The 26,560-nt window shown below is 31.9% G+C and overlaps 3 protein-coding genes across 3 annotated transcripts; all 3 read left to right on the plus strand.

Moving 5' to 3' along the window:
* The first annotated feature begins 3,098 nt into the window (after positions 1-3,098).
* Positions 3,099-17,067, plus strand: LOC109166094 (mitotic checkpoint protein BUB3.3-like). Its single transcript, XM_019314984.1, has 16 exons — positions 3,099-3,403; positions 5,674-5,797; positions 7,798-7,948; positions 8,261-8,391; positions 8,618-8,700; positions 8,898-9,137; positions 9,541-9,610; positions 9,736-9,816; positions 9,894-9,975; positions 10,166-10,266; positions 11,049-11,118; positions 14,890-15,153; positions 16,053-16,175; positions 16,287-16,343; positions 16,425-16,499; positions 16,731-17,067. Exons 3-16 carry the CDS (start codon positions 7,844-7,846, stop codon positions 16,833-16,835), a joined length of 1,587 nt encoding a protein of 528 aa, XP_019170529.1. The 5' UTR covers positions 3,099-3,403; positions 5,674-5,797; positions 7,798-7,843; the 3' UTR covers positions 16,836-17,067.
* Positions 17,068-20,034: 2,967 nt separating this feature from the next.
* On the plus strand, positions 20,035-22,535 carry LOC109166083 (probable WRKY transcription factor 3). Its single transcript, XM_019314970.1, has 5 exons — positions 20,035-20,173; positions 20,226-20,680; positions 21,020-21,573; positions 21,655-21,813; positions 22,045-22,535. Exons 2-5 carry the CDS (start codon positions 20,270-20,272, stop codon positions 22,268-22,270), a joined length of 1,350 nt encoding a protein of 449 aa, XP_019170515.1. The 5' UTR covers positions 20,035-20,173; positions 20,226-20,269; the 3' UTR covers positions 22,271-22,535.
* A 2,488-nt stretch (positions 22,536-25,023) lies between these two features.
* Positions 25,024-26,295, plus strand: LOC109166095 (putative F-box protein At3g10430). Its single transcript, XM_019314985.1, has one exon. The coding sequence runs from the start codon at positions 25,024-25,026 to the stop codon at positions 26,293-26,295; it is 1,272 nt and encodes a 423-aa protein (XP_019170530.1).
* The last annotated feature ends 265 nt before the right edge of the window (positions 26,296-26,560 follow it).

A 26,560-nucleotide genomic window follows, 5' to 3' on the forward strand; every position in this document is an offset into this window, starting at 1 on the left:
TATTAATTATATTTTTCTTAATTTTTTTCATGGTATTAATAAAATACTTGATAAATAAATATATAACATTATTTTGTATTATAACTTTGATATTTAATTAAAAAAATAGTGTACAAAAAAAGATAATAGACAATGTAGTGAATATAATCAATTGATGAATTTGAATTTAAAGAATTTTTACATTGGAGAAAAATAAAGATAATATAATATAATAAAATTATTTGTCTTAATTAATTTATTGATAATGAATAATTTTTTTTTTAATAAAGACATTGTAGGGACAATGTAGCGAATATAATCAATTGATAAATTTGAATGTAAAGAATTTTTATATTGGAGAAAAACAAAGACAATATAACTAATGAAATTATTTCTCTTATTTAATTTATTGATAATAAATAAATTTTTTGAATAAAAACATTATAGATACATAATTCTAAATTAAAGATCGAAATGCATATGTATTATTTTTTGTTGTAACTACTAAATTATTATTTAATTTAATAAAAGTAAAATAAAGTACTAAATATGCCAACTTTGATTGGGATGGGGTTCGAACTTCAAACTTAAGACCTTTCTTATTGAAATCAATGAATAAGTTAACGGTGAACTAACAGAAATTAACGGAAAAGGTAATATTTAACGGAAAAGTTAACGGAAAATCATATTCATTAAGGATAAATTAGTAAATATTAAGAAAAAATTAAAATCTGATCAATCTGAGCCATTCATTTGATTAAAATCTGTGACGGACACATTTTCTACCCATTTTAGGCCTAACTCTCTTGGGCTCTTATTAGTATAGTAGATAGTAGATAGTAGATATTGATTTATCTATTTTTTTAATTTGTAAGTTATTACAAAAAAGCGTGACTAATCAATGCATACCATCATATAGTAATAATAAGTTTTACTAGTTATTAAAAAAATTATTTATTATAATTCAATTACAAATTGTATAGGTTATTTTTATTTTTTATTCATTCCATCCAATTTCTCAGTTGAATTTTATGCAAAGTTAACTCAAATAATACATACTTTAATTATGTAAAAAGTACAATACAACTTAAACTGAACAATAAAAGTCAAATTTAGAAAATAAATTACACTTTGTATATTAGAAAAATACGGAGTAACATTCTTTTATTTCTCAATTAGGTTTGTTATCATTTTCATCCCTTAATTCTATTACATTTGAGTTAAAAAGTCAATTTTATGATAGTTTGAAGAACCCAAAAAAAAAGTTACTTTGTAAATAATTGATGGTCCAAAACTAATACTTTTTTCGTAATTTAAGGAAGAAAAGTGTCCCTTTTTCTTTAAATTTATTGGTGTTTGCTTTGAATCTTTTAATATTAGAGTTAGAACAAAATAGCTCCAAAAGAAAATGTCAAGTTAGTAGAGCATATTATCGTACTAAAATGTTATTGTATGAGTTATATTATTGTCAGTATATTTTTAATCGAGCATGTTGTATATAATATTTTTAGTGTAGTCCATGTTTGACAAATCTACCTGAAAAGCTATAAGTTATAAAAGGAAAAATGAAGAGTTATTAAACTAGTTGATTATGCTTAAAAATATTTGGTAAAATTAACTTTTTTGATAAGTTGATAAATCTAAAAAGACTAAAAAAGACATCTTCATAAAATTTAAATAGTTTTAAATTTAAATAGGTTTGTTTACACATTAAAATTTAACATTTTGAAATTAAACTATTAGCATAATAATTTCTTATCCAACTATTAGTATAATCATGATCTTGCATCCCATAATGTGGTAGCAATATTGTTGCGAATCTCTTCCATCTCAATAGATGTCTCACTTAAATTTTTGTTGATGGAGATATTACTACTTGAATCTTGAAGTTCATCGGGCGGTATGTAATCTGGGTACTGCTCAACCACATTAAACATCATGTCATCTTGCGAATTCTTCCGAATATAATTATGTAGTGCAAATGTGATCATAATAACATTAATTTGGGTCTCCACACTAATTGCGACATTTTAGCAAGTACGAAATATCTTTCATCTCTTCTTCAATACTCTAAACGACTTCTCAATACAACTTCAAAGATAAGAATGTGCAGGATTGATGTGTGTGTATAAAGTGCAGAGATTTATAGTATCTTATAAAACATTATAGAACGCATATGACTATATAAAATTTTAGAGAGGATTCTAGAAATATAATCATAGTCATATGATCAAGTAGATCTCCACCGTCTGATGAGGAGATGAAATAAGTATAAATAACCTTATTGGGCTCATTTTGTAACCATTCAAGTGATCCCAGTGTTCGAATGAGATGGAAAAAGTATAAATAACTTTATTGGGCTCATTATGTAACCATTCAAGTGATCCCAGAGTTCGAATGAAGATGAAAAAGGATGTTTGACGGTGAAGAAGTCGTTTGAGAAAGATTAATAAATAATAAGATAAAAGAGAAAATAACAAAAGAGTTTTAATTGAGAAATGTAAAAGATGTCAAAAAAAGATTTGGGAGAGATAACATTATCCTTGTAAATTTTTTCTACTTTAAAAAATGAGTTTCACTTCTACCTCATTTTATTGGCAATTATTTATTATTCACACTATATCTTTACAAATCTAATTAACTTTTAAAAGTAGGCCTAACATATTAAAATAATATTATTAATAATTTAAAATATTAAAAAGTAAAAAGAAAAAAATAAAAAAATACAACAGCTTTGCCGCGGCAGCTTTTTCAGTGATTTTCAAATTTGCTGAAATTGTAAATTTTTAAATCCCTCTTAATTTAAAAAAAAAAATGAAAATAGTAACCTTGATTTGCTACATGAGATTGCAAAGGAGAGATTGGCTGAGATAATCCCAGCCTAAAAATATGTCAAAAAAGATTTTTTTGTGCATATAACTTCTGGTGTTCCATCAATTAATTCAAGTCAAGCTTGAATTTCTAATATTGATTTTTATGTTTCAATATAAAAATATATAAAAAATGTTAATAAAAACAAGTGAAAAAATAAAAAATAAAAAATTGTGGGACCAAAATAAATATTTGATGTGCGCTTATTAGAGTCGGATATTGCCTGCGTCATTTCTACGCAGAATCAAAGGGCAAAAGGAATATCAAGATCCAACGGCCAGATATGCACCTCTTGTAGTGTTCTACTTGATTTCGAAAACCCTATTCTCTTCAACCTCGAATACTGGAGACAGTATATAAAAAGAGAACACGTGCTCATACTCTGCATCGCCTCCTCGCCCCTACTTCCTACGTTTTTCTACCCTCGTCGCCGGAGATTTTAGCTCATCATTTTGAGTCCAAGGCCGACGCCGGAGCTTCCAAGACTTATCCTCAGCAGGCTGGCACTATCCGTAAGAACGGTTACATTGTCATCAAGAATCGCCCCTGCAAGGTCTCTCTTTCTACATATTATTTATTTTTGTATGAATTTGTTTCTACATGTTTGTTGATTATAGATCTCAGGTTTGTGCTGTATTATTTGTTTATGTTACTAGTAGGTAGTTGTGGTAGTTGTATTTGAATTGATATCCTCAGTTCTTGGAGAATTGAAACCTATTTGATTTGTTTTGAAGCAATTGATTCTAGAAACAAATTGAGCTGTAGCGGTTTTCTTGTTTAGTTGTCTGTTTGAATCTGAAACTGCGGTTGCCTTTTGTGTTTAGATCTGGCATGGTAGATTGCTTTTAGTTCTGAATTAATGTTCCCTTTGAGCTTTGTTACTACTTGTTAGATCCCTGGTAGATGGGAGTTTAGTATATTTTGAATGGTTTCTATTATGAATATATGGAAGTGTAGCCCAAGGTTTAGTGAAACTATTGAATATTGGTTGAGTTGAATCTGACCTAATAACTGTGTGCTGCTACATTTGTTAGCAAAATTTGGTGTAATCTGTTGTAAGTATATTAGTATCTAGCTTTGAGCAGATACAAACTTTGCTTTTTTTAAAAAACAACAGAAAAAGTAGTAATATTAAGAAAATTATTTGTTAGGTTAATATGTTTATTTTTTTGTATGGTGTGGGTTTGACACTCCCCGATTGTTTGCACCATGTGCGAGGTAAATCAACCTAAGTTGTTCATAACTGACCTTCTCAAAACCAAGAAGTCTAATAGGCAACTCCCACTTGGAGTTGAACTTGGAACCTTACAGGTTACCAAGCCAACAACTTGGACCAACTTACATGGTATAAGGATTATTTGTTGCACGTCGATCGACCACTGACCATCCTCTCACTCTCTATTCTCTAAGCTTCTTGAATCTTTCCTCGACTCACCACACACGCACCACTGAATTTCTTGTCATAGATCACTTTTTCCCTCTCTCAACGCCCGCAAGTCGCAGCTGACTGAATCAATGGCTGCCATTGATACTAAAATCTACCCTTCCCTCTCAGAGGTAAACCTCTTATCTCTCACTATGTATTTATCTATATGTACAGGCACAGTTTAGTTTGTGATCTGATCATCTGAATTCTGTGGATTTCATTTATATAATTGGTGTTTTATGTGCTGAATTATGAAATACTTTGCATTTCTGCTCACTCCTTTGTTTGGTTGAAATACAAGTGATGTTTTATTTGTGGACTTTGGGGTTTAAAGATGAGATTGAAATATCTATTCATTTCCTGGGCTTTTGAATTAGGATTCAGATAAACATTAGATTAATGATGGGATTAATGAAGTTTGATGAAAATATTTGTACCACAAGAGTGCATAGGGAATAATTTTAGTGGGAACGGAGGGCAAAGTGACCCTTTTATTACTAGTCTAGTAAAATTGCAATCCACTGCTGCGGCATGCTATGCTCGAGTGCTCGACATTGCAGTTGGGTATGATGGCTCGTCTCAAACAAACTTGAGAGAAAGGGATTGCAAATCTTATCCCCTCTCTTGTTCTTTCCTTTGTCCAAGAAACCAAATGGGGCCTGGTAAAGTCCTCTCATCATTTGATACTCTATACCCTTGTTGTGTGGCTCTGGTCTCTAAACCTCATTGCAAGTACAAATAAGGATTGTTTGTTGCACTTACTCCATTGCAGTTTACTTACATGTTAATATGGACAAGCTCTATATCTCTAAACCAAATTAGTGTTTGGTAACAAATGAACAACAACAGTGCGGTTTACTTACTCCATTGTGCTTGAAGACATTAAGATTACGGTTGAAGAAAGTGGTGGATGAAATGGCTTGGAGTAGCTCCTCTTCCAACGGGTTAGGGTTGCAAGTAGTGCTGGAAGAAATGGCAGACACAACGGGAAGGAACTAAGCTAATATAATCAAGGCTAAGTGAAATTCCTATAATACCCATGTTGTAAACGGAGTTTAGGATGATTACCTAACAGAAGGACTAAATTGACTAACGTCGGACTAATTGAGGGACCAAAACTGTCCAAATTGGAAAGCAAGGATAACATTGCAAATGGGGTACTAATTGAGGGACCAAAAGTTTGATTTTCCCTTAATTTTATATGACAACTGGGTATCTCATATTTGTATCTCTAGCTAGCATTGTGAGATTAGTTTTAATTTCATGGTGCACTATTTTCACCTTATCGTTGTCCTTTTAACCTTAGCATTATATTAATAGTACGCTCACTAATTACCTCAAACTCTTTTAAGTTATATCAATCTTAGTCTAATCTTATATCAATCAATTTTCAATAGGCTTGTGAGACTTGCACCGAGAAGGAGATGCGACTGGATTGATGAGGTGTTGGAATCTCCTGTTGAGGTTGAGATGAAAATTGAGATTGACAAAACATTTATGGCTCGCATCCAAGAGAGTTAGGTTTGCTCAATTATTATTGTGCGGACCATGGTCCACACAAGTTGTGTGGACTATATTTTGTCTACTAGAAAATAATGTACATTCAGTACAAAAATAATGTATATTGTATACAGGGGATATATATTATTTTTGTTCTGAGTGTACATTATATTATATAATGTACATTCAGTATAAAAATAATGTACATTTAGTATATTAAAAATGTACTTTTTGTTATGGTTCACATAACATTGTATGGACCATGGTCCATATAATAATTTGCCAGGTTTGCTAGTGTCATCCGAATTAACTCTTTATGTATTGCATTAGTATTCGTATATTGCATGATAAGATTAATTCAATTAAGTCACACTATGAGACAATTCTTCAAAGAAAGTGGCGAACCTTTTAAACCCCATGATGGGACAATTTTTCCGAGGACACTAGTCCCTCCCATTATAACATTTTCTGGCTCGTGTCTTGAAAGAGTTAATTCCTGAAATGGTCCTCTCATACTATGATATTTTCTCAAATCGGTCCTTTAACTTTTAGTTTTTTAAAATAATTATTTAGAAGTAATTATTTATAAAAAAAACAAACTTTCTTCGTCTCCATGGCCGGAGACGAAGAAGGTTTCTTCATCTCCGATGTTTAAAAAAAAATTAAATTATTTTTAAAACATTTTGTTTACCTATTTATTTTTGATTTGGAATTTTATAGTATTGCACATTACAATTTTTAATTACTTATTTTGAAAGGAGAATTTTTATTTATTAATTGTGGAATTATTTGTTATTCATTTGATTTTTTAAGAGTTAATTACCAAAATGGTCCCTTGACTATAGTGAAATTACTAATTTGGTCATTGACTGTTTTTTTTAACCAATTAAGTCCCTCAACTTTAAAATTTTTAACCAATTTGGTCCTCCGTTAGTTTGACTGTTAGTCAACGGTTAACTTGGGACCAAATTGGTAATTTCTCTATAGTCAAGAGACCATTTTGGTAATTAACTTTAGCGGTGGCAATTCGGTTTAGTTTTCTCGAATCGAACTGTACCGAACCGAATCGAAGTAATATACCGAACAACCGAACGATATTGAATTCTTGTATACCGAACAGTTCGATAAAAAATCCGATCCAATCTGAATTGTTCGGTAAAAAATTGAACTGAACCGAATACAATTTGATTTCTTTTAAAATATAATAATAATAATAATAATAATAATAATAATAAATAAATAAATAAATAAAAAGTAAATCCAAGTCCCTTACTGCTTGCTCTGTCGTTCAGCTCATATTTTCATGGGTATCTCTTGTAAATGTTTTATTTGATTTCTTTATGGTTTGTTATCAAAAGTTCTTATATTATGTGTTATGATGTTTACATAGTCCATATCCAAAGTCTAATATAAGAATTCAATATCGTTCGGTTGTTTGGTATATTACTTCGGTTTGGTTTGGTACGGTTCGATTCGAGAAAACTAAATCGAATTGTCCACCCCTAAAGTTAATTACCAAAATGGTCCATTGACTATAGCAAAATTACCAATTTGGTCCAAAGTTAATCGTTGACTAACGGTCAAACTAACGGAGGACCAAATTGGTTAAATTTTTTAAAGTTGAGGGACTTAATTGGTTAAAAAAAATAGTCAAGGACCAAATTGGTAATTTCACTATAGTCAAGTGACCATTTTAGTAATTAATTTATTTTTTAATTATTAATTGTGAAATTTTCAATTGGTATCAAGTTGCTTTCTACATGGGAGGTGTTGGGTTCGAATCACGTTAAAGTATTTGTAAATGTGAATATTTCTTTCCCTTGTAATAAAAAAAAAAATTGTGGAATTTTCAATTGGCTTTTCAGTCAGCTATGTAGACAGTTCGCTCACCCTATTGAGGGAAAAAGAAAACCTTTTATTGACATCAAGGCTTTCAGGTGTACTATTTTAAAAACAAGGGGTTTAAATTAAATTTAAATTATTTCTGAATTCCCCGTGTTTTCCCTCCACCTAAATTTTAGGGCTTAGACTCAATTCAGCAAGCTTGCTTTGGAGTTCTGAGCAGCTATGGATGCGACTCCTTTGAGTCTCGAAAACCCGCTCCGAGACGCCATTTCGAGGGTCCGATTTGCTCCGCGTTCCAACAATCTTCTCATTTCTTCATGGGACAATGTAAGGAATATGCAGTATTTTTGAATGTGTGTGCACACCGTGAATGCTGCATTTCTGTTGTGCTTTCAATTTCTGTAGTTCTAAAGCTTGTAGAGTTTCTTCATGGGATAGTGCAAGTAATATGCAGTGTATTGTAGAATATTTGTGTTCCCATGTGAATGCTGCATTTCTGTTTTGCTTACAATTTTCGTGGTTCTAATGCCTGTAGAATTTCTTCATGAATACTGTAAGTAATATGCAGTATATTGTTGAATATTTGTGTGCATCTGTGAATGTTGGCGCTTACAAATTTTGTGGTTCTAATGCTTGTAGAGTCTTCGGTTGTACGATGTTGAAAGCTCAAAGCTGAGGTTGGAATCGCAAGGGGAAGCTGCACTTCTTGATTGCTGTCTTGAAAATGATTCCGTGGCTTTTAGTGCTGCTTCTGATGGTTCTATTCACAGGTTTGTCACTCGAGTTATCTCAAATCTTTTTCCTTTCTCTTAAAATATTCTCAATTTGTTGAGCTCGGTTGTTCTGTTTTCTCTGCTGGCAGTAATGAGCCTCTAATGAGTGACTAGTTGGGTTTTCTGAATTGTATAAGAAGCCTCCTTTCTTGCATCTTCAAATTTGCTTGTATGATTGCATTGAGTGATGGAAATGTGACATTTTGTATTGGAAAATTGCTAGGTATGATATGCATTCGGGACATAAATCAACAATAGGGAATCATGATGATATGGCAACTTTTGTTGAGTATTCTCCTGAGACATGTAAGCCGTATTGCAAATAAAATTCCCAGTACTGGGATATTTCAATTTTTGTACCACCAATCTTTTTATGTGTTAAAGTGATTTTATTTTAGGTACAGTGGCTAGGGCTACCATATTTCATTATGCTTGCTCTTTGGATTTTTTCTTTGTTTGATTGTCTTATCTTACTTTGGTAAACTTCTCATTGCTTTGTGTAGGTCAATTGATTACTGCTGGTTGGGATAAGAATATAATCTTTTGGGATGCACAATCAGCTAAGTCCGTTGGACACTTGAACAATCTAACATCAGAGCCAAAGTCTATGTATCTCTCTGGCTTCAATTTGATGGTTGCTATTGATTCCTCTGTAATCATTTATGACTTCCGTTCTCTTAGAAAATCGGTTCACAAGAAAGATATCCGAGTAAAATGTGTCCGCCCTATTCTTCATTATGAAGGTATTATGACAACATTCTAATACAATATGGACAGATAGGTCATCAATTGTGTTACCAACGTAGACTATGAGTGGGGGAGTTGGTTGGGTAGTCATGCTAGTTATGTGCAACTTACCCCTGTTTTATTGATAAGTATTGCGCATTTGCGCATTGGTTTGGCTTTCAGTTTATTATGTGCATATTTCTTTGTAGCAGGAGACAAATTTGGCACAATATAAGCCAATGCCCTTTCAACTTGTATATATATATATATATATATATATATATATATATATATATATATATATTTTGCATACGGTTGACTGTTATAGGAAATTTCAAGTCAATTTTAGTTTTATCTTTAAGCTACTGAATGTGATTGTTCTTTTTGTCAACTTTTAAGTTGAGTAGTCCATTTATGCAGGGTTTGTGGTTGGATCAGTCGATGGACGGGTTGCTTTGGAGTATATCTGTGAATCCAATTTGGATAAGGGGTTAGTATGAGTTCATTAAACAAACCAATTTACTTTGTGCAACTTTTTTATTTTTATTTGTTGGGTTTAAACTCGTCTCAGGTTGCAAAACTCTTCTTCTGAATTTATTTATTTCTGTTTTTCAGATATGCTTTCCGATGCCATCCAAAGGGAACAGACGGAAGAAATCGTGTGGAGTCAGTGAATGACATTGCGTTTAGTCCATTGTAAGTATTTTGTATCATCAACTTCTTGTTTCTGAACAACAGAAATTAAATTGATTGTGCCATTTTCGTTCTTTCAGAAATAGTGGTTCATTTGTAACGGGTGATAATGAGGGCTATGTAATTATGTGGGATGCTTGCTACAAGAAGCGACTGTTTGAGGTACTCTATTTGATTACAATAGAATTGTGTGCCTCTCATGCTAATATGCTATGTTAAGCTTCCTTTCCAATTCGATTCTGTTATTTCTATTCGTTATCATACACCTTTACATGTGGTTCTACATTTTGTTTGACATAATTTATGATCCTGAATGATTTTGTACGGATTTATTTCCCCCCCTTGTTTTCAGTTTTCAAGGTATCCAAATAGTATTGCTTCTTTGTCATACAACCATGATGGATTCCTTTTAGCTGTTGCATCGAGTTACACTTACCAAGAAGCTGGCGAAAGGTTAGACACATTAACGCTCTCAAGTATTATTTGCAAATGTTGTCTGCAAAAATGACTTGTTTAATTCATTATTCTTTTTCATATGGTGGTCAATGGACAATCCATATTATAAACCTGGAGGTTGAATATGATGGTTTTAGCATTGAACATCTGCCGAAACTAGTGTTTCATTCCTTGTATGCTATAAATATTTAAGGATTAAGGGTCAAATAGGCATTCGAACTACTCCCAACTCAAAAAATATTGCATTTGGATCCCTGAACAATACAAAATCATGCAGTTTAACCTAAAATGACTTGTTTACTCGGTCTTTGCTGATGTGGTGGTTATTTTATTTAAAAAATTAAAAAATTAAATTCATTGTAATAATTTTTTTTTTTAAAAAGTAATAATTATAAAAAGGAAAAAAAAACAAAACAAAAACCCGCCCCCGCCCCCACTTTCATCTCGAATTGCAGTTTTTTTGAGTTGGATGATCTAATTGCAGTTTGTTTTTGTTTTTGTTTTTTTTTTTGAGTTGGATGATCCAATTGCGGTTCTTTTTTGGGTTGGATGGTCCAATTGCAGTTTCACATGTACCTCGATGACTTATTTTACCCTTATTCCAATATTTTAGTTAGCCTAGAATCTGGTGCTAAATGGACAATCCACTTTATAAACCCGGATGCTGAAAATAAATCTTTTTGCATTGAATCTCACTCAAGCTGTCTAAATAGGTGTTCCTTTTTCTCCTATACTAGAAATGTTTAAATAACTAAAAACCTGTACTCTGCTCATGACAGGGAAGAGCTACCACAGATATTTATACACAAAGTCGAGAACTTTCAAAGCGAGTCACCTTTTGTTGGCACCGCATGACTGAGATGACTCTGAAATCAAGTGCTTACAATCTCGCATTTGAATTATCAGAATTTACCTTGTAGGAGGAATCGAGCCCTTATTTTTTTGAGGTTGATCACCAACGAAACTCTTACACTCTGGAAAATGTTGGTTTTTGCTTGCAATTCTCATTCTCCATTTGGAAATCAATCTTGGAGTACGGTCACTTAACCAAAGGGTGGGTGAACAATTAGGATACGGTTATTAACTAAAGAAACTTTCAAATTTTTATGGAGTAACGAGAATAGTAAATTTGTGTATTTCTACATTTTTGCCATTTGAAAACAGAGAATGAAAGATAATTGAAGTAAACGCAATCGGGCCCTTGATTCCATTTGTTGAACAGGTAGAGGAATATTATATCACTGCTGTAAAGCTGTATGTTGTGATTCCCATTTTCAATTGAAATGCAACCGTGTTTCCACTTCTTCTTTGGAGGCACATTGTTTAAGGTTGTGATTCCAACACTGTAAATTTGTCATATGTATTAGCCTTTGCTGTGTAATCGTAGCCAATGCTTTTAGATTCAAATTGTCGGTACAGTTTCAAGTTTTTTTTTTTTTTTTTTAATTAATCTTGTTGCTATGAAATGATTTAGATATTTATATGTTTTCTTTTTTCCCTTTATGGGAAAAATATGTATATGTATTGCAAAGGATAAAGTGCCCCAACATGGAAAGTTGCCAGTAAACTCTACTTTCGGTGGTTGGGTTCTTGAAATCATGTCATTAGTTGTTAGTGTTAATGGTATTCTAATTGGAAAATGATTTTTGCACCTTTTGTCTAATGTGATTGGTTTAAACAAGAAGTAGAGATATAAAGAAAATGAACTTTGCATGATTGCATAACTCACTTTACTTTTAGATTAATATTATTTATATATTGATTTATCTATTTTTTTAATTTGTAAGTTATTACAAAAAAAGTGACTAATCAATGCATACCATCATATAGTTATTAAAAAATTATTTATTATAATTCAATTACAAATTGTATAGGTTATTTTTATTTTTATTCATTCCATCAAATTTCTCAGTTGAATTTTATGCAAAGTTAACTCAAATAATATATACTTTAATTATGTAAAAAGTACAATACAACTTAAACTGAACAATAAAAGTCAAATTTAGAAAATAAATTACACTTTGTATATTAGAAAAATACGGAGTAACATTCTTTTGTTTCTCAATTAGGTTTGTTATCATTTTCATCCCTTAATTCTATTACATTTGAGTTAAAAAGTCAATTTTATGATAGTTTGAAGAACCCAAAAAAAAAGTTACTTTGTAAATAATTGATGGTCCAAAACTAATACTTTTTTCGTAATTTAAGGAAGAAAAGTGTCAGTTTTTCTTTAAATTTATTGGTGTTTGCTTTGAATCTTTTAATATTAGAGTTAGAACAAAATAGCTCCAAAAGAAAATGTCAAGTTAGTGGAGCATATTATCGTACTAAAATGTTACTGTATGAGTTATATTATTGTCAGTATATTTTTAATCGAGCATGTTGTATATAATATTTTTAGTGTAGTCCATGTTTGACAAATCTACCTGAAAAGCTATAAGTTATAAACGGAAAAATGAAGAGTTATTAAACTAGTTGATTATGCTTAAAAATATTTGGTAAAATTAACTTTTTTGATAAGTTGATAAATCTAAAAAGGCTAAAAAGACATCTTCATAAAATTTAAATAGGTTTGTTTACACATTAAAATTTAACATTTTGAAATTAAACTATTAGCATAATAATTTCTTATCCAACTATTAGTATAATCATGATCTAGCATCCCATAATGTGGTAGCAATATTGTTGCAAATCTCTTCCATCTCAATAGATGTCTCACTTAAATTTTTGTTGATGGAGATATTACTACTTGAATCTTGAAGTTCATCGGGCGGTATGTAATCTGGGTACTACTCAACCACATTAAACATCATGTCATCTTGCGAATTCTTCCGAATATAATTATGTAGTGCAAATGTGATCATAATAACATTAATTTGGGTCTCCACACTAATTGCGACATTTTAGCAAGTACGGAATATCTTTCATCCCTTCTTCAATACTCTAAACGACTTCTCAATACAACTTCAAAGATAAGAATGTGCAGGATTGATGTGTGTGTATAAAGTGTAGAGATTTATAGTATCTTATAAAACATTATAGAACGCATATGACTATATAAAATTTTAGAGAGGATTCTAGAAATATAATCATAGTCATATGATCAAATAAATTTCCACCGTCTGATGAGGAGATGAAATAAGTATAAATAACCTTATTGGGCTCATTTTGTAACCATTCAAGTGATCCCAGTGTTCGAATGAGATGGAAAAAGTATAAATAACTTTATTGGGCTCATTATGTAACCATTCAAGTGATCCCAGAGTTCGAATGAAGATGAAAAAGGATGTTTGACGGTGAAGAAGTCGTTTGAGAAAGATGAATAAATAATCTTTATATATAATAAAGCAAAATCCTAGCTTCCCCTCCAAAAGTATAAATGGACTTTGGAAAAATGGGCTGCAGCAATATATATACAGGTTTAGCCCATAAATTTTTTAAAAATGTAATTATATATTAGCCCAACATTTGTTATATTAAAACTTATATATATATATATATATATATATATATATATATATATATATATATATACTAACTTTTTAATAGTTTGTAATTTTGATTAGTTTTAATAATTTATAAAGAAAGTTAGGTAAAATAAAATCAAGTAGGAAAAAAATTTTCCACCCAAATGTGAATGCATATTAATAGATTTGTAAGATCATTATTTTTTTTGTTTGTAAACCACGAGGTGGTCCGGGTCTTTCTTTGTCCGTTTAACTTTGTAAAATCATTATTGCAAATGAGATTAGGAATATGAATGCATTTTTTGTCAGATTTATTGTTTTAAACTATATTTACATTTTCAATAAAATTAATTTTGTTTTATATAATAACATTACAACAATACTTATAAATTTTTGTTTGTGCATCGCACATGGCAAATACTAGTAAGATAAAAGAGAAAATAACAAAAGAGTTTTAATTGAGAAATGTAAAAGATGTCAAAAAAAGGTTTGGGAGAGATAACATTATCCTTGTAAATTATTTCCACTTTAAAAAATGAGTTTCACTTCTACCTCATTTTATTGGCAATTATTTATTATTCACACTATATCTTTACAAATCTAATTAACTTTTAAAAGTAGGCCTAACATATTAAAATAATATTATTAATAATATTAAAATATTAAAAAGTAAAAGGAAAAAAAATAAAAAAAATACAACAGCTTTGCCGCGGCAGCTTTTTCAGAGATTTTCAAATTTGCTGAAATTGTAAATTTTTAAATCCCTCTTAATTTAAAAAAAAAAAAATGAAAATAGTAACCTGGATTTGCTACATGAGATTGCAAAGGGGAGATTGGCTGAGATAATCCCAGCCTAAAAATATGTCAAAAAAGATTTTTTTGTGCATATAACTTCTGGTGTTCCATCAATTAATTCAAGTCAAGCTTGAATTTCTAATATTGATTTTTATGTTTCAATATAAAAATATATAAAAAATGTTAATAAAAACAAGTGAAAAAATAAAAAATAAAAAATTGTGGGACCAAAATAAATATTTGATGTGCGCTTATTAGAGTCGGATATTGCCTGCGTCATTTCTACGCAGAATCAAAGGGCAAAAGGAATATCAAGATCCAACGGCCAGATATGCACCTCTTGTAGTGTTCTACTTGATTTCGAAAACCCTATTCTCTTCAACCTCGAATACTGGAGACAGTATATAAAAAGAGAACACGTGCTCATACTCTGCATCGCCTCCTCGCCCCTACTTCCTACGTTTTTCTACCTTCGTCGCCGGATTTTAGCACGGAAAACATGTCGGACGAGGAGCATCATTTTGAGTCCAAGGCCGACGCCGGAGCTTCTAAGACTTATCCTCAGCAGGCTGGCACTATCCGTAAGAACGGTTACATTGTCATCAAGAATCGTCCCTGCAAGGTCTCTCTTTCTACATATTATTTATTTCGTATGAATTTTGTATGAATTTTGTTGATTATAGATCTCAAGTTTGTGCTGTATTATTTGTTTATGTTACTAGTATGTAGTTGTGGTAGTTGTATTTGAATTGATATCCTCAGTTCTTGGAGAATTGAAACCTATTTAATTTGTTTTGAAGCGATTGATTCTAGAAAGAAATTGAGCTGTAGCGGTTTTCTTGTTTAGTTGTCTGTTTGAATCTGAAACTGCGGTTGCCTTTTGTGTTTAGATCTGGCATGGTAGATTGCTTTTAGTTCTGAATTAATGTTCCCTTTGAGCTTTGTTACTACTTGTTAGATCCCTGGTAGATGGGAGTTTAGTATATTTTGAATGGTTTCTATTATGAATATATGGAAGTGTAGCCCAAGGTTTAGTGAAGCTATTGAATATTGGTTGAGTTGAATCTGACCTATAACTGTGTGCTGCTACATTTGTTAACAAAATTTGGTGTAATCTGTTATTAGTATATTAGTATCTAGCTTTGAGCAGATACAAACTTTGCTCTTTTTTTTTTTTTTTTTTTTTAAACAACAGAAAATAGTAATAGTAAGAAAATTATTTGTTAGGTTAATATGTATATTTTTTTGTATGGTTTGGGTTTGACACTACCTGATTGTTTGCACCATGTGCAAGGTAAATCAACCTAGGTTGTTCATAATTGACCTTCTCAAAACCAAGTCTAATAGGCAACTCCCACTCGGAGTTGAACTTGTGAACAACTTGTACCAACTTGGACTCTTTTGGGCATTGCATAAGATCTGTTTGGTTGCATACTTAGGCTGAACATTTTCATCATGTGCTTGTGTTAACTCAATAATTTCTTGGGTTATGCTATGGGCTAATCCTTTTGTCTATTACAGGTTGTGGAGGTTTCCACATCTAAGACTGGCAAGCACGGTCATGCCAAGTGTCACTTTGTTGCGATTGATATCTTCACTGCTAAGAAGCTTGAAGATATTGTTCCTTCTTCTCACAATTGTGATGTATGCACCTCTCTATAATTTTTGTTGTTTTGTGTTCCTCCAAGTTATGATGTGCTAAAATTGGTTTCTTAATTCTAACCTTAATTTTTAATTCTTAATTCTTAATTGCAGGTTCCCCATGTTTCCCGTACAGATTATCAGCTTATTGATATCTCAGAGGATGGATTTGTATGTCTAGACTGATTTCTCTTGCTTTAGTAAATCCTCATTGCGAGTTTAAAGTAATATTCTGTTTGTTAAATGTTGCAGGTGAGTTTGCTCACCGATAATGGAAACACTAAGGATGACCTTAGGCTTCCAACTGATGAATCTTTGCTTACACAGGTTAGTGAATATTACATTACAATTAGGTACCTTAAGTTGTATTGCTATTATTGTTACGGCTAGAACCAAGTATTTATTGATGAATAGATATCATTTTTGTATCCGTGTGTAATTTTTCTTGAGTTAATATTTTCGTTGAGTGAGGGTCCGATGGATAGTTTTGTTAAAAATGTAGCTAGTTACGGAGAATTTGTGCCTAAATACTGTTATGCTTTTAACTATGTTGTGTAGATCAAAGATGGATTTGGTGAGGGGAAGGACCTTGTTGTGTCTGTGATGTCTGCCATGGGTGAGGAGCAGATCTGTGCCCTCAAGGATATCGGCCCGAAGAACTAGAAGAATATACCGTGGACAACTTTGTTGAAGAATTTCTCCTACGGGATTTTACTTGTTTCGATATATTTCTATCTTAATTTTTAGGATTATGTGAGTTTAAGAATTTTGGTCTCTCTATGAGTATTCGGTTCGATTCATGTGCTATTTAGTTATCTTTTTATGTGATTTGATGGGATTTAAACAATTTCTACACAACCAATTATACTAATGATATGATGCTTGTGACTGACTATTGCTATTTGCTTTCATTACTATATATATTTTGGCACATCTGATGTTGCTGAAAATAAGTATGATGCCATTCTTATATAATTGAATATGTAATTTATACTAATTTTCTTGTGTTCCTTTGTCAGTTAGGGTTAGACATAGTTCTCTAAATATAAGGGGGATGGGTTACGTTGTAACAAGAATTAAAAAGATTTTTATGGTAAATTTATGGTAGTGACTTGTTAAAAGTGATTTTAAAAAAATTAATTAAAAAATAAATGAGTATTATTTAATGATAATGTTTAATATTTTGTGTTTCGTAATACTGTTTTGTTAAACAAATCATATTATTTTATATATTTTTATTATAATTTGACATTGATTTATGGTACAAGTATTTGTTAAATAGCAATGTTATGATCTTTTATGGATACTCAATAATAATTAGTCGCATCAAAAGTATGATACTATTTTTGATTCGGTAATTTATTTATTTATTAATTGTTGGGCTCACAGTCATTAATTCATCTGTCCATTAAAAAATTTCATTATTTTTGACATTAAATTCACATGTTCACTAATGGTTGAAATTGGATAATTGCCATTTCGCTCTCAAATGTTTTGTCATTCATGAACTTTTTTGTTGTTACTAAATTTCGTTTAATGCTATTGAAAGCTTATTGATGGAAAACTATAATTCATGATAGCTATATTTCAACATTTTAAATTCAGTGAATTTATACAATTTGAAAATTTTATACAACAATATTCTTTGATCATAAATTTGTCTTCTACTAATATAATACAAATAAAGGAGTAAACAATCAAATAAGAAAAGCTTGGTCGTCAAATCTGCACAACAATTTGTCAATCTTGCCGCAACGAATATACAATCACACCAAACCACTCTCCAACTCAATCTTGCTCGTAATTAACTTGCGCATATTAAAAATTAAGAGTAATTTTATTTTTGAATGACCAATATTAATCTTTTTTTTTTTTTTTTTTTTTTTTTTTTTTTTTTGAATCAGTTCATGAAGTGTTCTGAATAGGCCCTAACTGTAGAAGAAACCTTTAAGTTTATACTATACTCAAACTAATCCCGGGCTGGCCTACCGATATTAGTCCATTGATTGTTATGTTTGACACATTTGATCATTTGTCATAACATTCGATAAATTTGCATTAGGAATGATGATAAACTTAAAATTTCTCATAGCTTAGTTTTGATTTATGCCCTTTATTGCCATTTCAAAAAACAAATAAATCAATAATTGGGGTGAGAAACCCTAACCCCCATTCCTAATTTCACAAAGTTACTCTTGTCCACATGTGCAAACAACGATTTTGATTGCCTTCATACACTACAAAGTGCATAAATCATAGTTGTAACCTGAGAAATTACAAGTTTATCATTATCTGTAATAGAATTATGTCAAATGTCATGACTAAGGACCAATAGTCACTATAGTCAAAGATTAACATCGATCATTTTTATAGTCGATGATTAACATCGATAATTCTTATAGTCAATGACTAAAGGTGATTACACTATTAAAAAATAGTTTCAAATGTTGACTTAATAAATCGTTTGTACAATCGTTTCACGTGATATATGGCCATGTTTAGTAAAATGGCTATTAGCTGATAACTGTTAATTAGAGGGTATAAATAGTTGATAACATTAGCTGATTGTAAAAAAGTGTTTGTTATAATTTCTTTTCTCAAAAAGCTAATTGAAAAAGTTGTTTGGAGTAACTTTTTGAATTTTAGCATTTTGGAGTTGCAAAAAACTAATTAACCAAATATTTATATTTATTTTTTAACTAAATCAAACAATTAATAGTGAAAAATAAGCTAAAATTAACCTATAGGCTAATTTTTACTAAACAGAGACATATATAATAATTTTTAATTAAAATATAATATTTTAATAACCTATAAAAATATTATACTATCTTACGTGTAGTGTTCACACAACACCTCGAATCTTAAAAATTGTTTAATTGTTATTTTTTCCAAGTTTTACTCAAGAAATAAATAAATATCAACTTGCCTAATTTAATACCAATAATATGGCAATATGTTCGTTGTCACTTGTCAAGTTGTCATATATGCCCTTTAATTAGAAAAACAAGTTGCCCAATTTTCTCTGACTATTTTATCCAACTCCGCAAGGACGGTAATGCTTTCGCATGCATGATGTCAACTCTTTTATTTATGAAAAACATGTAACTATATTCCAAATGTGCATTATAGGTGAAGTCTAGTAAAAATATATATAAAAAAGTCAATCATTATATCATGGACGATATTTCATCTTACAATATGAACCAATATCATAATGTTCATTTCAAATATATTAAAGATTTATTTTAATACATTTAATATTCATTTTTTAAAAGTTCATCTTTTATGCATTAAATGTTTATTATTTGGTAATTTTTATAGCATTATTGACTTTATTACAATGCAATATCTCTATTATACCCACAATGATTGGTCATACTATTGCCATCCATAATGGAAAAGAGCATCTGCCTATTTATATAGGATCATATGGTAGCTAGGACACAAATTGGGAGAATTTGCATCTACTTTAATTTTAATTTCCAAGGACACAAAAAGTGATAATCTTGTCGTCGGTAATGTTAATACTAAAATACAAAAAAAAAAATATCTAGATGCTTATGATTCATTAGTAGGAGGCAAACTTTATGTACCAGGTGCTAAAGAAGAAAAAACCAGAAGATACGCTTTAGATTAACATCTGAGAAAGCACGAAGAGTCATTAACCAAATTCGTGGGCGTTCCTATGAGGAAACACTTATAATATTAGAACTAATGCCCTATCGAGCATGTCATAACTACTTTATCAATCTACTGAAGCACAAGAGTCAAACGGTCACTTCTAAAACGTTTGGGGGCAAAATGGTAAATCGGTTAAAATAGCCATTTAAAAAAAATAATAATTCTGCGAATAGAACAAAAGAAAAGCTCTCCCCATTTCGGTATCTGCAGCGTGGACTTTTGGCTGAAAGTTTTCAGATCCTCAGCACAACACAACGAAGAAACCGCTTAGCTTTCAGAGCACATATTTCAGGCACGAAAAAGGAAGAAGAAGAAGACGACAGTAATGGAGGAAAAGGTGTGAACGGTTTTTCTAAATTTTCTAATTCTTGAATTTGGTGTATGTGAAAGTCAGAGAGAAGTGAGCGGAATCAATGGCGGAGAATCATGCGGGACGAGCGTCGACGTCTTCGTCGTTGAGGTCGGCTTCGGCGCGGCCGACTATTACCTTGCCGGCGCTGAGTCCGATGGACGGTCTGTTCACCGGCGGGGTGAGTCCAGGACCGATGACTCTAGTGTCGAGTTTGTTCGCGGAGAATGATCAGGAGTCTGAGTGCCGCTCGTTTTCTCAGCTGCTGGCCGGTGCCATGGCTTTTCCCGGAGTTCGGCCGCAACTGCCGGCCACGGCGGCGGTGCATGCTAATTCAAAGGAGGAGGAGGGTGGTGGAGATGTTGATTTTAGTTTCAGGAATAACCGCCCGGCCGGTTTGGCAATAACTCAACCGTCAATATTTACTATACCGCCCGGTTTCAGCCCTGCCAGTTTGCTGGATTCTCCTGGCCAGGTTATTTAAGAAATTTTCATTTCTTTTTCACTTTATCTATAGTTTAATTACTGCAGTTTGTTTTGATCAAATCTTAAATCCCAGTTGACTTTAATTCTGGAAGCTATTACATAATATATATGACTATATGTGATTCCTTAGAAAAACTTTGAACATTATGTAGCCACTAGAAGGATCGTTTAATTCTCTGGAGCTCTAAGCTCCTCTTTACTCACCAAAAAAAAAAAAAAAAAAAAAAAACTTTGAACACAATTGAACTGTGGCATATACTAATAATGCAATTGAGTTATTGTCTTTCTAACCAACTCTCTTTCTTTATGTTTGCTTTTGATTATACAGGGCCATTTTGGAATCTCTCATCAGCAAGCACTTGCTCAGCTTACGAGTCAACCTCGCATTTTATCTGACCATCCATCTTCATCTTTGCCTCCTGCACCCCAGTTTTTAGATCCTAACAGCATTAAAGAATCATCTAATGTCTCAGATAATATATCAGAACCTTATTCTTTTCCTGTTGACAAGCCTGCTGATGATGGTTACAACTGGAGAAAGTATGGGCAGAAACCCATCAAGGGGAGTGAGTTTCCCAGAAGTTATTACAAGTGTACTCATCCAAATTGTCCAGTGAAGAAGAAGGTTGAGCGTTCTCTGGATGGTCAGATAACCGAGATTATATACAAGGGCAAGCACAACCATCAGCCACCTCAACCCCGAAAGGGGGCCAAGGATACTGGAAATCAAAATGGCCTTCAAGTCAGCTCTGAACTGAATCTCATGGATGGAGTTGCCTTTCAATCATTACCAATGAAGGACCTCGCTACTAAAGAAAACATGTCTGGATCAAGTGAAAGTGATAAGTTGGGTGATGATGATGAACGTGAATCAAAGCGTAGGTATGTCTCATTTCCCTTTAAGACAACATAATGGGGTTGCATCCTAAAAGCTTTTAATGTGTATGTACATCCATTTTGCAGGGCCACAGAAGGGCAGATCCCAGAGCCAGTAACATCACATCGGACAGTGACAGAACCAAAGATCGTCGTTCAGACTACTAGTGAAGTTGATCTTTTAGAAGACGGATATAGGTGGAGAAAATATGGGCAGAAAGTTGTTAAAGGGAACCCTTTTCCAAGGTAATATGTTATCACCAGTAATGAATTACTCTAGTTATGTTTCCATTAGTCAGTACACCACTAATCATGAAATGTACAATGTCTTTTATACATTAGGTTTCCAGCTTACGCCAGACTAATCCTAAACCTCCATAATTTTTCAATGTTTTACTGGTTCAGTTCTATGCAGTTCATATATGCTATTGTCGAATTCATAATATGTGCTTAGAATCGATTTTGTACTTTTTGCAGAAGCTACTATAAATGTACCACTCCTGAATGCAACGTGCGAAAGCACGTCGAAAGGCTTGCAAGTGATCCAAAAGCTGTCATAACAACGTACGAGGGCAAGCATAACCATGACGTACCAGCAGCTAGAAATAGCAGCCACAACACAATCAATAATGCTTCCGCGTTACAGCTGAGGCAGCACAACCCTGCTGCACTCCTGCAATTCAAGGAAGAACAAATTACATGATACCTGTGGTCTGTGGAGGCTGCAAAGTGAACAAAGTAAATTATTTACCATTAAGCAAAGTCAAAGATGAAAGTCTTTTTGGGATAGATCCTTTTGTCATGATATAGAGACAAGTTTTAATTTATTCAGCTATAAATTATAGAGGGGTGGGGTGGGGGTGAAATGCATACATTGATTAATAGAAACAGTAGTTTAGAGAGGTTGGAAGGAATAGGAAGGGTTGTGAATCCTCTCAAGATATGCAATTTGCAATGTTGTTATATATGCATTGTTTATGTAAATACAGATTTAATTTGTAAGGATGTATTCAATTTAGAGTTTCAATTACTTTTTTAGATTTTTTTAAAATAAAAATTTTGATAAAAGTTTATAAATATTTTTTATATACACTTTTATAGAATCTTTATAAAGTTTTAAAAGTCTACAAAAGTTCATAACTGAATACACAAGAAATAATAATATTGAAAAAAGGGAAAATTTGTAATGCGCCCCTTGCTCGGATTACAACTCAAATACAAGTCTTCAATAACATTTTATATATGTTCTCAGATCTCCGTCATCGCCAATACTGCATATTGACGATTGAAGGCACATCATGCATTGAATTGTTCGATCTTTGAAACTCGATCTCGGCCTGAAAATGGAAAATTGCAAATTGTCAAGGGATCTGGTGATTGATATTTTATCGAGCTACGGGTAAAGTCTCTTATGCGATTTAAGTGTGTTTGTAAATTTTTCTATGATTTGATAAAAAGTGATCAGCACTTCATGCACAAACACTACGAAATTAGCAAAGCAAAAACCGATTGTGTTCTATTAGAGGTTGGTTGGAATTTTAGAGAATATTATTTGCTTTACAAACAACCATAATGAGATTGGATGCATATACTTAGACATCCCAGGAATGCAGTGGGTTAAGTGTTGTAAAGGTATGTTATGCTTGATTTCGACTAAGAATGATAAACTTGATAAGGTGATTATCTTATTTATGATATTTTAATATGGAATCCCTCCATTAGGAAAGTTAAAGCCTTACCCTCGGTTACTGTCCTTACAAAGCACCTTGTGATGGATTATTTGCACTTAGCGAATTTGGATTTGGGATTTCTAACAACATCATGACTTGGAAGGTTGTCATGCTATTAGAAATTTATACTTTTGACGGGAGAACTTTTCACCAAATAACAATGGTTTATAGTCAAGATTATAGTGATTCTTGGAGTTTGATACAGATTAATTCAGTTACATCTTGTCAAAATATGAGCAATGATTTTTATTTAAAAGGGGAGTACTATTGGTAGGCTGAAAGGTATTACAAGCAATACATTATTCAATACTTGATTTGGTTTGACATGAATAATGAGGTGTTTGGGACGATTTAGTTGCCATCTAACAGTCTCAATAATGAATGAGACTATTGTTTTATTTGATTCACCAAATGTGGGGAATACCAGATGCATTGATATTTGGTTAATGATTGAAAATGACAACAATACTTATTGGTGTAAACAAGCACGCATAGATTATGCTCCAAACATATATAATAATTATATTGAATTTTGGAGACCAATAGAAATTTGGAATGTGGATGGAGAATTGCTTGTATTTCTAGACCGTGCCGTTGATCTGGATTAGGATCCGAATTTAGAGCATGCGGATGTACCATACTTCATATCTCTGGATTTGGTAACTCAAGAAAGGAAGATGTTCTCTATAAGTAAAGAAATGAAAAGTATTACCATAGCTTCAAATCCAACTGGGCAATTTTCAAGTTTACAACGAGAGGAATACAGATACAATAGAAGAATGAAAATACCATATGATTATGCGGAGAATATATGCTCGAGTTTACTGCATTCGATATTCTAATTGACTAATTGATTGAAAAAAAAAAGAATAATTGGCTAAAAATGAATCTGATATTACTAATTGACTGAACATATAAAAGGATCACTAATTGAGTGATATTTTAACCCGAGTAACCCGTCTTGATGGACGGAAGGTGTTAGTTCTAGACGAGGATGGACAAGATTATGTTGCCACTACCAATGTCGTCTACAAAGGTAGAGGTTTCAATAATGTGTAAATATAACCGGTGATATTATAGTTTTTTTTTAAAATGGAAAAATTGCTATATATCTAGACAAAAAAATATATCTACCATACAAATAAATTAGGATAACAATTCATTCCTATAACTGAGTTGTTAGAGAACGAGCACATTTGCTTAATTTATGAGAATACTAAACAATAATAAATAAAATCTTCAAAGTTATAGCACCGCATGCGTACATCTAGACATTAGCTATTAATTTGAGCAATTATTTGCACAAATTCAAGCAATGATAACATCAAAATACATAAACAATCCAAACCATATATTTAATTTTACTATATAATATTTGATGTTATAATTTAAATAATTATATATCGATTTATATATTCATAATATATTACAACAAATCTATTCCGTGCATCGCACAGGTGAAAATAATAATGTTGAGAAAAGGGAAAATTTGTAATCCGCCCTTTGCTCGTATTCAGTTTAACATTTAACCTAATAAGTAAACCACTTGTATTACAACTCAAATACAAGTATTCAACACACCAAACCCTTATTCATCCCTATTATATTCTATTCTCAGATCTCCGTCATAGCCAATACTGCATATTGACGATTTGAAGGCACATCTTTCCCTAATTGCTAGAAGCATTGAATTGTTCCATCTTTGAAACTCGATCTCGGCCTGAAAATGGAAAGTTGCAAATTGCCAAGGGATCTGGTGGTTGATATTTTATCAAGATTACGGGTAAAGTCTCTTATGCGATTTAAGTGTGTTTGTAAATTTTTCTATGATTTGATAAAAAGTGATCAGCACTTCATGGACAAACACTACGAAATTAGCAAAGCAAAAACCGATTGTGTTCTTTTAGAGGTTGGTCGGGATTTTAGAGAATATTATTTGCTTTACAAAGAATCTGAGTGTAATGAGATTGGATGCATATACTTAGACATCCCAGGAATGCAGTGGGTTAAGTGTTGTAAAGGTATGTTATGCTTGATTTCGACCAAGAATGATAAACTTGATAAAGGTGATTATCTTATTTATGATATTTTAATGTGGAATCCCTCCATTAGGAAAGTTAAAGCCTTACCCTCGGTTACTGTCCCTTACAAAGCACCTTGCGATGGATTATATGCACTTAGCGAATTTGGATTTGGGATTTCTAACAACATGACCTGGAAGGTTGTCATGCTATTAGAAATTTGTTCTTCGGATGGGAGAACTGTTCACCAAATGACAATGGTTTATAGTCAAGATTATAGTGATTCTTGGAGTTTGAGACAACTTAATTTAGTTACATCTTTTCAAAATATTCGGGATATGAGCAATGATTTTTATTTAAAAGGGAGGTACTATTGGGGGACGGTAGGGTTTAACCAGCAACATATAATTCACTACTTGATTTGGTTTGACATGAATAATGAGGTGTGTGGGATGATTGAGTTGCCTAAGTCTAATATTGATTCAGTCTCAATAATGAATGAGACTATTGCTGTACTTCGATATTCACCAATTGTGGGGAATACCAATTGCATTGATATTTGGTTAATGATTGAAAATGACAACAATACTTATTGGTGTAAACAAGCACGCATAGATTATGGTCTAAACATATATAATAATATTGAATGGTGGAGACCAATAGGAATTTGGAATGTGGATGGAGAATTGCTTGTATTTCAAGACCGTGCAGTTGATCCGGATTGGGATCCGGATTCAGAGCATTCAGAGCCGGATGTACCATACTTCATATCTCAGGATTTGGTAACTCAGGAAAGGAAGATGTTCTCTATAAGTAAAGAAAGGAAAAGTATTACCATAGCTTCAAATCCAACTGCTGGCAATTTATTTCAAGTTTACAACGAGAGGAATACGGATACAATAGAAAAATGGAAATACCATATGTTTATGCAGAGAATATATTCTCGAGTTTACTATGAAAGTCTATATTTACCGTAAGAATGATTGTTTACTTAATTCCCTCAATCTTGTGCACTATGTGATAGTGGAATAAGATGTATGATACTTTTTCTATACATTATAAAAATGATATTCTTGAATTATGATTTGTAATTTCATCAAGGTTGTGTGATTAATTAATCCAATGGTTATTATTATTATTAAACTATGATTTGTAATTTCATCAAGGTTGGGTGATTTATTAGTCCAATGGTTATTATTATTAAACTATGATTTGTAATTTCATCAAGTATTTTTTTTAAAT

This window comes from Ipomoea nil, unplaced genomic scaffold (genome assembly GCF_001879475.1).
Source record: "Ipomoea nil cultivar Tokyo-kokei standard unplaced genomic scaffold, Asagao_1.1 scaffold3087, whole genome shotgun sequence".
NCBI classification, from domain to species: domain Eukaryota; kingdom Viridiplantae; phylum Streptophyta; class Magnoliopsida; order Solanales; family Convolvulaceae; genus Ipomoea; species Ipomoea nil.

Coding starts and splice junctions, on each gene's coding strand:
- LOC109166095 (XM_019314985.1), top strand. CDS start 25,024: ATGGAAAGTTGCAAATTGCCAAGGGATCTGGTGGTTGATATTTTATCA.
- LOC109166094 (XM_019314984.1), top strand. CDS start 7,844: ATGGATGCGACTCCTTTGAGTCTCGAAAACCCGCTCCGAGACGCCATT. Junction 7,949..8,260: donor TCATTTCTTCATGGGACAAT/GTAAGGAATATG, acceptor TAATGCTTGTAG/AGTCTTCGGTTGTACGATGT. Junction 9,611..9,735: donor GAATCCAATTTGGATAAGGG/GTTAGTATGAGT, acceptor TCTGTTTTTCAG/ATATGCTTTCCGATGCCATC.
- LOC109166083 (XM_019314970.1), top strand. CDS start 20,270: ATGGCGGAGAATCATGCGGGACGAGCGTCGACGTCTTCGTCGTTGAGG. Junction 21,574..21,654: donor GAACGTGAATCAAAGCGTAG/GTATGTCTCATT, acceptor TCCATTTTGCAG/GGCCACAGAAGGGCAGATCC. Junction 21,814..22,044: donor AAAGGGAACCCTTTTCCAAG/GTAATATGTTAT, acceptor TACTTTTTGCAG/AAGCTACTATAAATGTACCA.